Source organism: Dermacentor andersoni, chromosome 1 (assembly GCF_023375885.2).
Source record: "Dermacentor andersoni chromosome 1, qqDerAnde1_hic_scaffold, whole genome shotgun sequence".
Classification (NCBI taxonomy): Eukaryota; Metazoa; Arthropoda; class Arachnida; order Ixodida; family Ixodidae; genus Dermacentor; species Dermacentor andersoni.
This window is the reverse complement of record NC_092814.1, coordinates 12957682-12975401: the sequence shown is the minus strand read 5'-3', so window position 1 is coordinate 12975401 and position 17720 is coordinate 12957682. Positions and strand designations below refer to the sequence as shown.

The 17720-nt window shown below is 47.7% G+C and overlaps 1 protein-coding gene across 5 annotated transcripts in view; it reads right to left on the bottom strand.

The window, feature by feature from the left end:
- The window catches only part of SMC3 (structural maintenance of chromosomes 3), a 606933-nt gene extending 596456 nt beyond the window's left edge, over window positions 1-10477 (bottom strand). For all 5 annotated transcript variants that reach the window (XR_011892404.1, XR_011892405.1, XM_072286062.1 and 2 more), the window contains exons 1-3: window positions 10344-10477; window positions 9910-9985; window positions 9808-9846 (exon numbers count right to left, since the gene is read on the bottom strand). Coding sequence is in view for 3 of the 5 variants with exons in the window: in XM_072286062.1 (XP_072142163.1) it covers window positions 9808-9846; window positions 9910-9985; window positions 10344-10358 (130 nt within the window). In the remaining 2 variants the exon portion in view is untranslated. The remainder of the gene's footprint in view (window positions 1-9807; window positions 9847-9909; window positions 9986-10343) is intronic.
- Between the last annotated feature and the right edge of the window lie 7243 nt (window positions 10478-17720).

The window sequence follows — 17720 nt, the reverse complement described above, 5'->3', positions numbered from 1 at the left end:
ACACCGTGAAGTGGACGTAGTGGACCACGTCCTCTACCCCGCTATGACAGCGGTGGTGACAGACATGAACAGAGTCCCCCCTCCCCCCCTCACTAGCTGCACACTACACACAACCTACACAGATGTGGCTGAGGAGACAGCCATCGCACTAGCCTCTGCACCACCGCCACCATTGCCAGCGACTCCAAAAGCACCATTCAAAATTATGCCCGCGGTGGGCTCTCTACCCTGCGCAGCACATCCTAATGCACAACCAAACTTCCCGCCCTGTCAGTCTCATGTGGGCCTTGGCTCATTCCCTCCTTCCCGGCAACACTTCCACTCACAACGCCACCTGAGATAGCCTACCGGGCACAGGCAGGACCTGCTGAGGGAGCCCATAAGAATATGCTAACCAACTACCAGGAAGAAACACTAGCTTACCAACTGGCCCGTCGCACTTATCCAGCGGGACACAAGACGCTGTCCAAGGCCCAAGCACACGCCTGGCGCTGCCTGCAGACTAATACATACCCTTATTCTACACCATATGCCCATATCAGGGGCGTAGCTGGGGGGGGGCTTATAGGGCTTCAGCCCCCCCCCTCGAAATTTTTTCGGCTGACATGCACCGCAGACCCAAACAACCCCCGGCGCCCGACATGATTCTGGATTTTGTCTAGGATGTCTTTTCTTTTTTGCCCTCGAAAAGAAATTTCGGCACGAACATTGCGAACTCAGGCTGGATTTCGAGGCAACGCCCATGCACCGGGAGTGACATAACGCAAGGAGCCCCATCCGAGCAGGAAGTTTAAGTGTTTCAAGGGCGTTTTGATGGCGAGTGAGCTCTTCGCAACATCTCGCTGAGTCCGCGGAATCTACGGAGCGCATGGATTTCAATTCCTAAACTTTATGCATATAAAGTACTCAAACTTTTGATGCGAAAGGTGCATTGACATTTCCAAAGTCGGGCGTTAGATTTTCAATTCTGGAACTTTGTGGGTTTAATGTTCTTCTAAACATTTGACACCAAAGGTGCATTGACTTTTCTAAAGTCGTACATCACACCATTGTTACGTTTCGCCTACGACGCGCGGTATAGCCGGCGCGGATGCAACGGACGCCGGGGCTTCGTTCAAAGCGGCGGACATTTTGGCCCGTTCGGAGCTGCCGCAAAGCCTCCCCGCCAAGCGCGTCCAGGCGTGTTTCAGTGCCACGTGTCTTCGTGTGTGCGTGTGTGTGTGTGTGCCCATGCTTGTCAAAGCGCGGCAGCCGGGGAGAGGAGCTCCCCAAGTGTGAAGCGAGGAGGTCTGACCGGCGCCGGGTTGGCGGATGCGTCACTACACTCGTCTCAACATGTCTCTCAGCGTGTCCGTGCCCGCCGTCACGTGGTCTCGTCACGAGGCCTTCCTCTTGCCCTCAACTCCGAGAGTATAAGAGCAGCTGCCCCCGGACGCCAAGAGAGAGGCTCCGATTTCTTCTGTTGAGTTACGTGCTCTCCCGTCTCTCCACTTCGGTCGACCTGACCGCCCGCTCTTTTGCGATGCTAGAATAAACTAGTTGTTCTGTTACCAGTCGACTCATGCTTTGCCGGGACCTTCGGATGCTTCCAGTTGTGCCCCAGGCCGCCAGGCCAACGCTACCCTTGGGGCTTGCGACCCATTTGCAACAACGGGCGTCAGCACTGAGGATCCAACAACTGGCTGGTAGCGGTGAGATCGCGACAACGGAGGCCAGCAGCGAAGATATGCAGTTGACTGTATGCTGAGCAGCACAACGACCATCCGGGAGCAGTGCAACGAGCCCTGTGTGATGACTGGTTGCCTGCAGCGGAACGACTGTGCTGAATTCTTGGCTGCGAGGTTTGGTGAGTGCGGGACTTTCTTCTTCTGAGTTTTGCCAGGCTTTTGTTAGTGTCAGAAACAGAGCTGGTAATTGTGGTTGTCGTTGCTGCCGGGTTAGTTTGCGGCAAGACAATAGAAGGCAGTAGAGAAAGCAGCATTCAGAGCAGCCATGGATTTGAAGTCGTTGCGCAAACCGAAATTGCTGGAGCTTGCAAGAGAGTTGGGTCTGGATGTCTCAGACAAACTCAGAAAACCAGAACTGCTAAGGGCTATTCTTGAGTTAGAAGCTGAGGATGACGAGCTGTCGGAATGCCTTGAGACCATTGAGGAGAGGGAGACGGCAAAAAGACAGGAGCGCGAACTTAAAGAACAGAAAGAGAAAGATGAGCGCAAACGAAAAGAACAGAAAGAAAAAGAAGAGCGTGAACGTAAAGAACAGATAGAGCGAGAGCAACAAGAAAAAGAGCGCGACCATCAACACGCTTTGGAAATGAAGCGTCTCGAGGTAGAGATGGAACGCGCTCGTAATGGAAGTCAGGCACACGGTGCAGGAGAACGAGTATTGTTCAAAATGACTGACCTGATGCGGCCGTTTAAGCTTGGAGAGGACATTGGTTTGTTCCTGGTTAACTTTGAGCGAACGTGCGAGAAGCAGGGGTTCTCTCGGGAAACGTGGCCACAGCGCTTGCTCACTTTGCTACCCGGCGAGGCGGCCGACGTAGTCGCTCGCTTGAATAGAGAAGAGGCAGAGGATTTCGACCAAGTGAAATCGAGTCTGCTAAAAAAGTACAGGCTGTCAGCGGAGGCGTTCCGTTGGAAGTTTCGGGAAAATGAGAAAGGTAAAAGTGAGTCATATACAGAGTTTGCCTACAGGCTTATGTCAAACATGCAGGAGTGGCTCAAAGAAGAGAAAGCGTTGGGTGATCACGAGAAAGTTCTGCAGTGTTTCGGGCTGGAACAGTTTTATAGTCGGTTACCTGAGTACGTGCGGTACTGGGTCTTGGATAGGCCAGACGTTAGTACGGTGGCTAGAGCCGCTGAGCTAGCCGAAGAGTTTGTGACGCGTCGGGCTCGTGGAGCTAAGGACGGTCAAAAGGGTGAATTTGGCTCCAAGTTTGAGAGGCCGAAGTTCACGCCCATGAGAGCAAAGGGGGACACACGTAGTGCGGATGCGAGTGAAAGCAGTCCGACCGAACGTAAGGAGACGGCGGCAGCCGAAGCCGAACGCAGAAAGCGGTTCGAGACGAGGCAAGTGCGCGTGTGTTATACGTGTCAGAAGCCGGGTCACTTTTCGGCGCAGTGTCCAGAAACAAAAACAATTTTGTCATTATGCAGCACTGACGAGAACATGAAGCTTCTCAAGCCTTACATGCGAGACCTCCTCGTGAACGGGAAAGAGTGCCGAGTGCTTCGCGATTCCGCAGCTACAATGGATGTAGTTCACCCCTCCTACGTAGAACCCGATATGTTCACGGGCGAGTGTGCATGGATCAAGCAAGCCGTGGAAGCTCATAGCGTGTGTCTGCCCGTAGCAAAAGTGCTTATTGAAGGACCTTTCGGAGCGCTTGAGATGGAGGCCGCAGTGTCATCTATGCTGCCCCCCCAGTACCCGTACCTATTTTCGAACAGGTCCGATCACCTCCTGCGCGAGAAGGGGCTTTTGTTTGGTGAGGCTAGCGTTCAGGCCTTAACCAGATCGAAGGTTCGGGAGCTCGCTGCAAAGGCGGTAGTTGCGGGACCGACGTTGTCGAACAATGAAAAAGGGTCAGAGGCGCAGCAAGCTGATATTCAGAGCACGCCCGAACTGAATAAAATTGAGCCTGTAGTGTTAAAGGCACCAGATACTGGAGAGGAAATTCCCGATGCGGGAAAGTTAGAAGAGCTATCTGCAGATTTGCTCATCGCGCCTACGTCAGACGGACTTAATAGGTTGCTAAAAGTCAGCCGGTCGGCTTTGATAGCCGAGCAAAAGAAGGATGGCAGCCTAGAATACATACGCTGCATTGTCAAGGAAGGTATCGCCAAGAAAAATGCTCGCTTTGTGGAAAGAGGTGGGGTCCTGTACCGGAAGTATCTAGACCACAGGGGAGTGGAGTTCGATCAGCTGATCGTGCCTCAATGCTATCGTCAGGATCTGTTGCGCTTGTCGCATGGGGGTTCGTGGTCCGGACACCTAGGAGTTAAGAAAACTAAGGACCGTCTCTTGCAAGAGTACTATTGGCCAGGGTGTTTTCGGGACGCAGACCACTTTGTGAAGACATGTGACACCTGTCAGCGGGTGGGCAAACCAGGGGACAAATCGAGGGCGCCGTTGAAGTTGGTACCTATCATTACGGAGCCTTTTAGACGGCTCGTTATTGATACAGTGGGACCTCTGCCGGTAACAACCACGGGGTACAGACACATTTTGACTGTGATCTGCCCAGCGACAAAGTTCCCTGAAGCAGTACCGCTTAAGGAACTCAGCTCAGTTGAGATAGTCAATGCACTACTGTCCATATTTGCGCGAGTTGGTTTTCCTGCAGAAATCCAATCAGATCAGGGCACAGTGTTTACTAGCGCTTTGACGACAGCCTTTCTCGAAAGGTGCGGGGTAAAGCTGTTACACAGCTCAGTGTACCACCCACAGTCGAATTCCGTTGAGAAGCTCCACTCCGTCATGAAGCGCGTGTTGAGAACATTGTGGTTTGCACAACAAACTGACTGGGAGCTGTGTCTGCCTGGGGTGATGTTTGCATTGAGGACCGCGCCGCATGCGGCTACGGGGTTTTCGCCAGCTGAGCTAGTGTACGGTCGCTCGCTGCGATCTCCGCTTCGCATGCTTCGAGACTGATCACTGCCCTCTCCAAAGGCTGCAGACCATCTCTTCCACAAATGGCCGCCTCCTGCGCTGGAGCCTCGCTTTGCAACAATATTCCTTTGAGGTGCGTTACAAAAAGGGGAGTCTCAACGATAACGCCGATGGCTTAAGTCGAAGCCCCTAACGTGGGAATCAGCCTCAAAATTGTTTGTTACTGATGTTTTTCTTCCTGAGGCAGGATTTTTAACATATTGCTTTTGTGTAGTGTTTCAAAGTGATGATGTGCTTTCTAGTGCAATTTTCCGATTTGTGGACGCGTTCTGAGTGCTGCTAAACTACTGTAAGGAACTAGGCAGTAGTATAAAAGGGGAAAGAGCCTGGCAGGGCTTAGTGAGGGTTGTGCCGTGCTTGCTGACTGAGCGGTTGAGTTTCGGCGTAGTTCTAACGCTTGCCGGGAACGAGAACAAAAATGTCAACTCTCCTGAAGTCACTTTGCAGTGTCCTGTATGAATCTGAACGAGAGAACGAGGCCTTCTCTGTGCGCTGCGCTCAAGAAACGCCGAAGGACGACCGACTTCGGTTATGAGCATCATCAAGCGACATCCCTCCGGACAGCGGATGCAGTCCCCTGACCATCGGGATCTCCTTCCCCCGGCGGGGCGGTCTGTTACGTTTCGCCTACGACGCGCAGTATAGCCGGTGCGGATGCAACGGACGCCGGGGCTTCCTTCAAAGCGGCGGACATTTTGGCCCGTTCGGAGCTGCCGCAAAGCCTCCCCGCCAAGCGCGTCCAGGCGTGTTTCAGTGCCACGTGTCTTCGTGTGTGCGTGTGTGTGTGTGTGCCCACGCTTGTCAAAGCGCGGCAGCCGGGGAGAGGAGCTCCCCAAGTGTGAAGCGAGGAGGTCTGACCGGCGCCGGGTTGGCGGATGCGTCACTACACTCGTCTCAACATGTCTCTCAGCGTGTCCGTGCCCGCCGTCACGTGGTCTCGTCACGAGGCCTTCCTCTTGCCCTCAACTCCGAGAGTATAAGAGCAGCTGCCCCCGGACGCCAAGAGAGAGGCTCCGATTTCTTCTGTTGAGTTACGTGCTCTCCCGTCTCTCCACTTCGGTCGACCTGACCGCCCGCTCTTTTGCGATGCTAGAATAAACTAGTTGTTCTGTTACCAGTCGACTCATGCTTTGCCGGGACCTTCGGATGCTTCCAGTTGTGCCCCAGGCCGCCAGGCCAACGCTACCCTTGGGGCTTGCGACCCATTTGCAACAACGGGCGTCAGCACTGAGGTTCCAACACCATTCAACGAGACAAGCCAAATCAACACACTAGTTGACAAAGCACGCAGCGAGGTCCGATAAGACGAAGCGTTGTGGTGGTTCATTTGTGCCGTCATGAAACAGAAAGGAATATCTACATTTATTTCACCTGCGCCAAAGCATCCATGTCAAGACACTAAAGCCAGCAAAGGCAACTAAGTTCTTATTTATTTTCCTACTTTGACTTTTATTCGCAAGGACACATTCAGCCTCTTCAATTTTCTTGTTTCGCTACCCACGGGCTCCAGGGCCCGTTTGCATTTTTATCGCATGCGTTTTTCACGTGTTGCCCTGAACATCGCACGGCACACTTGGGTGCACATTCGTTTTTCTCTGGCTGAGTGGATTTTCCCCTTGCAGAGTTTTGGACGCTTTCTGGCTAGCAGACGAGAAAAAGAAACAATGGTCACTCGCCGCCATCACTATGGAGACTTGATGGATTGCAACGCGTTCACTTGAGCGCAACCTCTTCGGACAGTCTTGTCTCGCCAGGGTAGGATACCGAGCAGTATGTGTATGGTTATCAGTAGACCAAGCATCTCAGGTTTTCTTCGATATTTCTTCAGTAGCCACATTAAGAGGAAGCTTTAGCTCGGGTGCTCCTATCTGAATACATGTAAAAGGAGAATTCATTTTTCTCAGCAACCATTGCACTAAACTTGATGAGGTTTGTTGCATCGAAAATAAAAACTTAGAATCTAGTGACTGTTGGTTTCGAATTTTCGACTTAGGTCGTTAATTTTTCACTAAAAATTGTCAATAAATGCAGATTTTCAGGAAACAAAACTATCAAGTTAACAACTCAGCAATGAAAAACGATATCCCAATTCTGTCAATCCCATTCATAGCATATCTAAAGCGAACAAAACTGATATATTACACATGAATCTGAAAGAAATTAGTAATGTGTAAATACACCTTTTGCAGAACCCTTGTACAGAAAGAATGTAACAAATTCATGTAACATATAAACTGACATATAGAATTAGTCCACTTTGAATGATCTTATGGATGCCGTTTACATAACAACGATATCTGTTCTTGGTGGAGAGATATTAATTTGTAAGCTTCGTGCATGAGTGTGACGACTTCTTGTCTGCAATTGCGACCAGGGACGAATCATGGTGCCACTACTACGAGCCTAAAACACGACAGCAAAGCTTACAGTGGAGACATTCGAATTCACTACCCTCAAAGAAAGCAAATGCCGTCATTTCAGCCGGAAAGGTGCCGACTTTTTTTTTTAGATCGTCAGGGGCCATTACTGATTGAATTTGCTAAACCTGGAGAGACTCAATCGTTTCCGATATTGTGAAACGCCGGATCGGCTGCATGTCGCAATCAAGAACAAACGATGCTGAACATAGACAAATGGGGTCATCTTGCTCCAAGACAATTCCCGTCCCCACGTCGCTGATGTGGTTAACACAAAACTGGCAAGTTTCAAGTGGGAAACGCTGCAACATCCGCCATACAGCCCAGACCTGTTGCCCTGCGACTTCCACATTTTGGGGCAATTAAAACAGCTCAAGGGAATCAGATTAGTGTCGGATGATGGCGTGAAAGAGTCGGTTACCGACTTTTTGTAGCAAGCCGAGACGCTTTACGAGATTGGAATCACGCCACTTGTTAGTCAGTGGTACAAATGACTAAATGCTCATGGAGACAAAGTAAAATACCCTGTTTGTCATATATTCGCAGTGGCTCACTTCCATTTGACTCGACCTTGTATATTTTGCAGAACTTCTGCTTTTTATACGTGCTCTCTGTTGCGACAATAATTTCAGAGCAATTACTCACAACACACGACTGGTGATAGCTGCTTCTGCACAATACATTGGAACAAAGGACAGCGTCATTAAGATATTTCCTTGGCGGTTGCATATGTACAAAAATGTAAGCAAGATTCTTGAATGACAAAGTTTCATTAAAAGATTTGTCCTCAACTTGTTCTTTTCATGGCCTTTACATTTTCCATATCAGCGGCATGCACTGCTTTGCTGGTTTCAAACCGATATAGTTCCAAAGTTCGTGTGATATTTTCTTTACTTAAGTAGACAAAAAACACAGAACCATTGATATAGTTATTTTGGGCACAATTTCTGGGACATACAAGTATATCCTTCTATGAAAAAATTCATATTTCACCTGTCTTGACAGTGCGTAGCGTTCAAGAATTCGTTTGCAGCACCTTTGGCAATGGCAGTGCAGTGATTCATGTATTTGATCCCTCGACAAATTCTATAAGGCTGATCTGTCGTGGCAAGGAATATGCTCAACCCTCTTAGTGGTTATAAAGTATGGCGCACAACGCCTGAAGCAAACATCGACCCCTGTGTGTTCTGTGCACTATACAGACAAACAGCAGTGATGCACGCAAGGCAACATTTAACATCAACTCACCACTCTCGTGTTAAACGTTGAATAAATTAAACATTCGCCGTCAACATCACCGATAATTGTCGTCAATCAAAGTATATGGCACAGAAAACTTGGCTTACATCGATTCCCACAGTGCATGGGATCCGCATATTTGATGGAGAGTCATGTGATGAGCTCAGAGTATGTATCTATTTTATAGTAAACTTCAAGTTGAGCGCCGTGTTTGTCGTTTCACTTTATTTGTCCCCTGCCCCAAACCCAATCAAAGTGGCCAATTCTCTTGTGTGTTGATGCAGGGAAGAAAGCATGTGTAATAGAAGCAAGACAGGTCACTGTGTCAATACATAAGTAGAAAAATTCTTTCAGGTGATTTCCCTTGTGTTCAGTTGTTATCAGTGCACTGCACATCCGCAATCATATCACAACATAATTCAAATGGCACATAGTAATGTCATACGTGAGGGCATGTGCATTATTCTACATAAGTGGAAACAGTACTTCAAGGCAGTTTTTGTCCACCTACTATTTCTCTTACTGTGCCACTGTCATTATTTTCTTTGTTTTCCTGTAAATTCAGTTGCATATATTCCCCGTATCTGCTAAGTAAAACTTTGGTTGCTTGGCAGCACTGATCCACGATAGATGTGTACACAGACAGTCTGTGTGACCTGAATGAACACTTGGGCAGGATTAGGAATGGTAAAGCAATGCAAAAGACATGGAAGAAAGGAAGGCATGTCTTGCATCTTCCTTTCATCCTTGGTGTATTTCATGCTGCTTCACCATACCTAATAAGTCCCTTTGCGACACTCCTACATCAACCACAGCAATTGATCTTTGCTAGAGCATTAGAAATGGATAGGTGAACTAGTGCATAGTGAAGTGACCACAATCCCGAAAGCCAAAGCCAAGCAACACAGCTGCAACTGCACAATGGGCTGACATTTAAGCGAAATAACTAATGGGCAAATCAGAGAAGTCACAAGGGCCCCGAGTATGGGCTGGCCACACAGCAGCATGAATCCAATGAATCCACCTCATTTAGTGCAGGTTTGAAGGCAAAGGAAGCATTACAATAGCTGGCAAGAATGGATTGCTGCTTCGAGAAAGTTATTTTTGAAAAGCACAAGACATGTTATGCACTGACCTCGCATTTCTAGGCTTTTGGTCAAGTAACGCACATGCACGGTTTTGAGTGGCACTGTCAACACACAAGTTCCGCACGAGGCACCATGCATGCGAAATGCCACACGCGCAATGCCCTCGTATGAAACGTGTTTTTATGCTGACAGTGATAGCTGATTTCCTCAGACAAATCGCTCTTATGCAGGCTCGTCACATAGAAATCGTACGAGAATCGATCGCCATCAGGAAGAAATGCGACCTGCCTCGACAACGGGTGTCACGCTTACAACGATCATTACAAACGCACACGACGTATTTTCAGCGTACATTCACGAACAGCCAACGCAATAGCTGTTAAACTTACCGTAAAAGAAATTGCTTTTTCCTGATCCATTTCGGCCAACTGTAAGGTAAGAAACAAGGTCGTGAGTTACACATTACATGCTTTCAAGCCAAATGTGCTCACCTATCACATTATGACGGGGGCTGAATGGCTCCACACAGGTTTGCTCTTTGTAGCTCCGGAAACCTTGTATTATAAGCTGCAAAATGAACGGTACGAAATCCACACACTATTGACAGATGACGCTGTAGTTGCAATAGATCGCAACAATCGCGTTCTAAAATGTAGAGCTACTCTTAGGGAATTATATGAAGATACGCTTCCCAACATTTGTGAAAAGCGGCTTCGACGTGCAGGCAAGCGGAAGCTTCTAGCAACTAGTCACGGTTTCGGCATATTCGTCAGCCGGCGCGCGGCGGTTACAAAAGACATGCAGCGTCTTGTTACATGGCCAACTATAACACAAGCTCCTCGAATCATTTAGGCTTACTCTAATCATTTAGGTGGCGATCGCACGAGACATTTCAACTAATTAAGACCGTAGGACGTACACTAACCTGTTTTATATGCATTTCAGATGTATACTGCTACAGAATTGTGACACAAATCCATGTAAATATGCCACTTTGCGCCTTTGATTATGCCAACAGTCCCGCCAAACACCTCGCAGTTCAAAATGGCGGGAAACAGATGTAATGATTGAAACCATCACCTCTAAGCCCTCTAGTGCTGAAAGCTTTACGAGTGAGTTAGCTCTGCAACATAAGTAAACAAGTCATTTAAATAATAGCAAACTAATCACTTATACTGCGCGCTGATTTCACAATAATAGCGCTTTATTTGTTTTATCTACACTGGCTAAACGAGTGTAGCTAGTGTCATAAAGTTTCGTACAAGAATTACTAGAGGGAACTCTGGCGCTAGTGTCTGTGCGCAACACAGCAACAAGGATCATAGCGTCCTCGATCACCTTGCCCCGGGGTTGCCCCGAAACCAGAATGGTGCGCTTTGTACCGCGGTGGTGGCGCACTGCGGAGGGTCAACATCGAGGACAAAACTGCACCCCGTGCAGGTTGCTTGCAGGCAGCGCTACTTTGCCCCTGGCGCACAAAACGTGCGCGAACACGCGCGCGCGCACATTTTATAGCTTACAGGTGCTGAGCATCCGCGGCAAGCGCTCGAACCTTGTCAAACTGCGTGCTCCGACATACCTGGTTGCAAGCAAACACCAATGGATTTTATAATTAATCCTGATGACCCGTTCAACGAACCTGTCCACTTTCGGCTGCTATTCACCACATTGTTATTGGACGAGGTCGATGAGCATGTCGTCTTCGCTCTCAGACGAACTTGACAAAAGCTCATCGATTGCGGCAGCTAGCAGCGCTTCCTTTCTCATTGCCGACATCTCCACTAGCTAACTCCGTCAACTCCGTTGCAACCGCAGCTATCGGACCAGAGCGTCCGCGATTCTGCAGTCGCCAGTGCGCGCGCGCGCGGCGCGTCCCGCAGTGCTTGCTGGGATTGCACCCCGGCGCACCGCCGATTTTCTCGGTGCGAGACGGGGCAACGGAAAACCGCTCCAACAGGGTGCGCTTTCGGTGATCGAGGATGGTCGGTGCGCACCGGTGCGGTTGATCGAGGATGAAAGTGCGCACCAAGACGCCCCGGTGCGCACCGGTGCGGGTGATCGAGGACGCTATCAGAGAGGCTGAATTAAAATCTCATGGGTGGCGGCAATGGAAAAGAAACCTGCCATGAGTAACTACTTAAGAGGAAAAAACGAAATCAGGAAAGAAACCATTTATGATAACTCAAAGGGAAGCTCATTACTTTTCGAAGCGAGATCGGGATGCCTTAGAACACGCACCTATAAAGCGAGATATAAGAAGGAAGAAGAAGCATGTGCTTGCTGCGGTAAAGCTAGGGAAACGACGGAGCATATTTTATTAGAATGTGAAGACGTCTACCCAGCGGTCGATTTAGGCACCACTGGCCTCCTTGAAGCCCTTGGGTTCAGCGGGAGCAGTGGTAAAGCAAACAGGTCCGCAATAGACATTAGTAAGGGGCGATTGGAGGATTGGTATCGCTTATATCGCATTCCGTTTCTCTACCACGGGTGCGCTTTAAAACCACGGCGCTACAGTTTTTGCTTTTCTCTTCTTTCTTCTTCTCCGCCCTTAAACTGGCTCTCTTAACTGTACTACACGCAGAGACAAAGAAACAGCGCGCGCATTAGATCCCATAGATGAGATGAATATTTACAATTATTATTAGAGTTATAATTATATTCGAGTGCTGATTGCCGTGCTATCGTTTGCTAACGAAGCTTTCCCTCAAGTCTAAATATTTTAAGGCAGTTTTTCGTGTGCGTATCATGGCTACGCACGCTTATATCGCATTCCGTTTCTCTACCACGGGTGCGCTTTAAAACCACGGCGCTGCAGTTTCTGCTTTTCTCTTCTTTCTTCTTCTCCGCCCTTAAACTGGCTCTCTTAACTGTACTAAACACAGAGACAAAGAAACAGCGCGCGCATTAGTTCCCATAGATGAGATGAATATTTACAATTATTATTAGAGTTATAATTATATTCGAGTGCTGATTGCTGTGCTATCGTTTGTTACCGAAGCTTTCCCTCAAGTCTAAATATTTTAAGGCAGTTTGTCGTGTGCGTATCATGGCTACGCACGCTTATATCGCATTCCGTTTCTGTACCACGGGTGCGCTTTAAAACCACGGCGCTGCAGTTTTTGCTTTTCTCTTCTTTCTTCTTCTCCGCCCTTAAACTGGCTCTCTTAACTGTACTACACGCAGAGACAAAGAAACAGCGCGCGCATGCGATCCCATAGATGAGATGAATATATATATATATATATATATATATATAGAAAACTATCAGTCATAGCTCTCGTCATAGCTCTCGTCCTATTAGGGTTATTATAATTACACGAAGGTATTTCGCCCTCATCAGCAGCAGTCCTTGGTATAGTTATTCTGGCGGCTAGCTGCCCACGCTATGCGTGCCGCCATCGCACCTGGTTAAGCTTTTCCTAGACGCTAGAGTTATGCTTTGTCCGCGCAACCTTGAGCGATCGGAAAGCGCGTTTCCCCCTCTTGGCCGGCGGAGAGGGGAGGCTTCGTTCCGGCCGCGAAGCTCTCCACATCTCTGTAAGGTGCCTTGTGGATGTCTCGTGCTGAAGATGCCCTCTCGGTGAGCGCATATTTCACCCCTCATCTTTTAAGAGGTTCAATACATACAAGCATTTGTCTAGCAAACCAGATTTTTTTTCAAGGGAATTTTCCACGTCTCAGTAATTTCTCTCGTCGTATTCGAGTGCTGATTGCCATGTTATAGTTTGTTAACGAAGCTTTCCCTCAAGTCTAAATATTTTAAGGCAGTTTTCCTAGCCTCTAAAGCCGCTCGAGTTCGCTCTTCTCCTTGAGCGGCCATTTTTCCTAGAAAGTATGCCTTCCAACTACTCGACTATCGCGGACAACATGAGTCTCTTTCCACGTAAGTGTGAGGCTCGGAGCAGGAGCTGTGGCGCTTGAAAGTAGCCTGGGGCCTGACGAACCAACCGACTGAGCTATCTTTCCGGGCAACATCGAAGGGTCACGAGTTCAAATCACCTGTTATGTTCCTTTTTTTTTTTTTCCGCCCCTTTTTCTTTCTTTTTTTTTCTTTCTTTTAATGTCTTTTCCTTTATTTTATCACTGTACGGGAACCCTCCTAAAAAAAAAAAAAAAGGAAGATATAGATCTTCAAATATGTATGGCCTCACACTCACATGTGCAGGTCATAAATACCAGGTTCTCTAGCCGAGTGCTATCCATGCGGTATAACCGAGCTCAGATTGGTCCACCTTGACTGACCAAGTAGGGCACCACTGTAGGTTAAATGAGGCGTACAACTCCTGCGGGACCCGCCGTGGTTGCTCAGTGGTTATGGTGTTAGACTGCTGAGCACGAGGTCGCGGGATCGGACCCCGACCACGGCGGCCGCATTTCGATGGGGGCGAAATGCGAAAACACCCGTGTACTTAGAATTAGGTGCACATTAAAGAACCCCAGGTGGTCGAAATTTTCGGAGTCCTCCACTACGGCGTGCATAATCAGAAAGTGGTTTTGTCACGTAAAACCCCATAAATTAATTTTTAATTTAACTCCTACGGGGACGGTAGAGTATCCGTCTCCAGTGCAAGAGGACCGTGATTCAAATCCCGGTGCCGCGCTATTCTCCACCGGAAAATACAAAAAAAAAACCGTGTGTTGAGAAAATTGCACAAACAGGCCTGGAGTGCGGCCTGATCCCGGTGACCAGAACCGGTAACGCACTCTCTCACCAGAGCAGGATTGGCCACCCTGGTGCAGTACTTGGCCACAACCTCCTATATGAATACAACAATCGAACCCCGGCCCTCAGTCCCCAGCAGCCGCGAAGCAACTGACCACGGCGGCGGTCAGATCTGTGACGCTGCAGAGGGTGCTAAGAATACCTGGCTCCGGACAGGCCGCCATTGGAATCTGAACCTGGCAACGTTTAACGTTAGAACGCTATCTAGTGAGGCGAGTCTAGCAGTGTTATTGGAGGAATTAGAGGGTAGTAAATGGGATATAATAGGGCTCAGTGAGGTTAGGAGGACAAAAGAAGCATATACAGCGCTAAAAAGCGGGCATGTACTGTGTTACCGGGGCTTAGCGGAGAGACGAGAACTAGGAGTCGGATTCCTGATTAATAAGGAAATAGCTGGTAACATACAGGAATTCTATAGCATTAACGAGAGGGTGGCATGTCTTGTTGTGAAACTTAATAAGAGGTACAAAATGAAGGTTGTACAGGTCTACGCTCCTACATCTAGTCATGATGACCAGGAAGTCGAAAGCTTTTATGAAGACGTAGAATCGGCGATGGGTAAAGTCAAAACAAAATACACTATACTGATGGGCGACTTCAATGCCAGGGTAGGCAAGAAGCAGGCTGGAGACAAGTCAGTGGGGGAATATGGCATAGGCTCTAGGAATAGCAGAGGAGAATTATTAGTAGAGTTTGCAGAACAGAATAATATGCGTATAATGAATACCTTTTTCCGCAAGCGGGTTAGCCGAAAGTGGACGTGGAGGAGCCCGAATGGTGAGACTAGAAATGAAATCGACTTCATACTCTGCGCGAACCCTGGCATCATTCAAGATGTAGACGTGCTCGGCAAGGTACGCTGCAGTGACCACAGGATGGTAAGAACTCGAATTAGCCTAGACTTGAGGAGGGAACGAAAGAAACTGGTACACAAGAAGCCAATCAATGAGTTAGCGGTAAGAGGGAAACTAGAGGAATTCCGGATCAAACTACAGAACAGGTATTCGGCTTTAACTCAGGAAGAGGACCTTAGTGTTGAAGCAATGAACGACAATCTCATGGGCATCATTAAGGAGTGCGCAATAGAAGTCGGTGGTAACGCCGTTAGACAGGAAACCAGTAAGCTATCGCAGGAGACGAAAGATCTGATCAAGAAACGCCAATGTATGAAAGCCTCTAATCCTACAGCTAGAATAGAACTGGCAGAACTTTCCAAGTTAATCAACAAGCGTAAGACAGCGGACATCAGGAACTATAATATGGATAGAATTGAACAGGCTCTCAGGAACGGAGGAAGCCTAAAAACAGTGAAGGAGAAACTAGGAATAGGCAAGAATCAGATGTGTGCGTTAAGAGACAAAGCCGGCAATATCGTTACTAATATGGACGAGATAGTTCAAGTGGCTGAGGAGTTCTATAGAGATATATACAGTACCAGTGGCACCCACGACGATAGTGGAAGAGAGAATAGCCTAGAGGAATTCGAAATCCCACAGGTAACGCCAGAAGAAGTAAAGAAAGCCTTAGGAGCTATGCAAAGGGGGAAGGCAGCTGGGGAGGATCAGGTAACAGCAGATTTGTTGAAGGATGGTGGTCAGATTGTTCTAGAGAAACTGGCCACCCTGTATACGCAATGCCTCATAACCTCGAGCGTACCGGAATCTTGGAAGAACGCTAACATAATCCTAATCCATAAGAAAGGGGACGCCAAAGACTTGAAAAATTATACACCGATCAGCTTACTGTCCGTTGCCTACAAAGTATTTACTAAGGTAATCGCAAATAGAATCAGGAACACCTTAGACGTCTGTCAACCAAAGGACCAGGCAGGATTCCGTAAAGGCTACTCAACAATAGACCATATTCACACCATCAATCAAGTGATAGAGAAATGTGCAGAATATAACCAACCCTTATATATAGCTTTCATTGATTACGAGAAAGCGTTTGATTCAGTCGAAACCTCAGCAGTCATGGAGGCATTACGGAATCAGGGTGTAGATGAGCCATATGTAAAAATACTGGAAGATATCTATAGCGGCTCCACAGCCACCGTAGTCCTCCACAAAGAAAGCAACAAAATCCCTATAAAGAAAGGCGTCAGACAGGGAGATACGATATCTCCAATGCTATTCACAGCATGTTTACAGGAGGCCTGGAGAAAGTTTGGACGTGGTAGTTCATAGTGCTTATTTTTTTTTTTCATTGGTTAACCTAGGTAGGATATTAGGCAGCATCATAGAGTTTCTAAATAAATACCTAGAGGGAAATGTGGCGCTAGTGTCTACGGGGTTCTCATGAGCGCTGCCTAGCGTATTCTAGTTCACTATAGCCTCAACCTACATGGGAATGATGGGAAGTACAGGCTTCGGATTGACTTCAATCTTTAGACTAGTGACGTTTGTTTGTGGCGCAGTAAACAAAGCTATACTCAAATATTATCGCGTATAATCTAATTTTATTTTTGTAGTATGTTATATAATGTACAAGACGCTACATAAACTTTGTATGACTTTGAGATGGAAGCATGGTTTACTATGATTTGTCACCAGGACACACCAGGGTATGCATACTTGTGCAATTCTGTTCCCGATTTAACCACAAAGAATATATATTGATTCATTTTTGCAACAGCAATAACAATCGTGCATGTACTTATATAAAAATGCTCATCAAGTATTTATGGAAATAAAAATGTTGTATTGTGAGAAAATGTTGCGCCCTTGAGTGGAATGCTACAAGTGTCGTCTGCTACGAGGCCTGCTCGCTGCAAACGCGAGACTTTTCTCGCAGACGACAGGCACTTGCTAACTTTCTCTCGCTCTTTCGAAAGGCTGCGTCGGCTGTCACGATTGCTGAACGTCTTCACATACTTTTAAGCACATCTGCTGCAGTGCTACCTAGGACGCTAGTGGCCTCCTACCAATATGCTTCATCATATTGTATATTGACGTACCGCTTCCGAAGCGTTATGGCGTGGCTTTGCATTTACCCATTTTGCGACACTAGACTACAGCCAGGAAGCAGCAACATTTCCTACCACAAGTAAGTTTGTGTTCTCAAAGACCTAAAACACGCATTTCAATGAGCACATGAACGAGGAATGCATAATGAAGCCCTCAATAAAATTTGATTGTCAAGCCACTAGAAGTACAACTGTATATGTCTTGTATCAGTAGTGCCTTCTTTTTCATATTCTGAAGTTTCATAAAGCACGTAACGGTACAGTGCCAACCTAACACACTTAACAAACCAAGGTCCAAACGCTCAAAACATGTTCTTTCAACGTTTACGATGCCGTCGCTTTGTCGTCAGGGCTTCGACACCACACCGCGACACAAACATCGTCCCAGTCGCTGGCCCAGCGCGCTCTCGCCACTTCGAGCAACATAACAAAGGCAGAGAGCTTTGCGTTGCACTGTCCCACTGCAGGTTACAGCAAGTGCGCTTGAAGCTAAACCAAAACTGCCAAAAAGAATACTTGTAGACTAGTTCGCCAGTCAATAGAACGCCAATCCGAAGCCTGTACTTCCCATCATTCCCATGATGGTTGAACGATCGCAGCGCCAGATTTCTCTC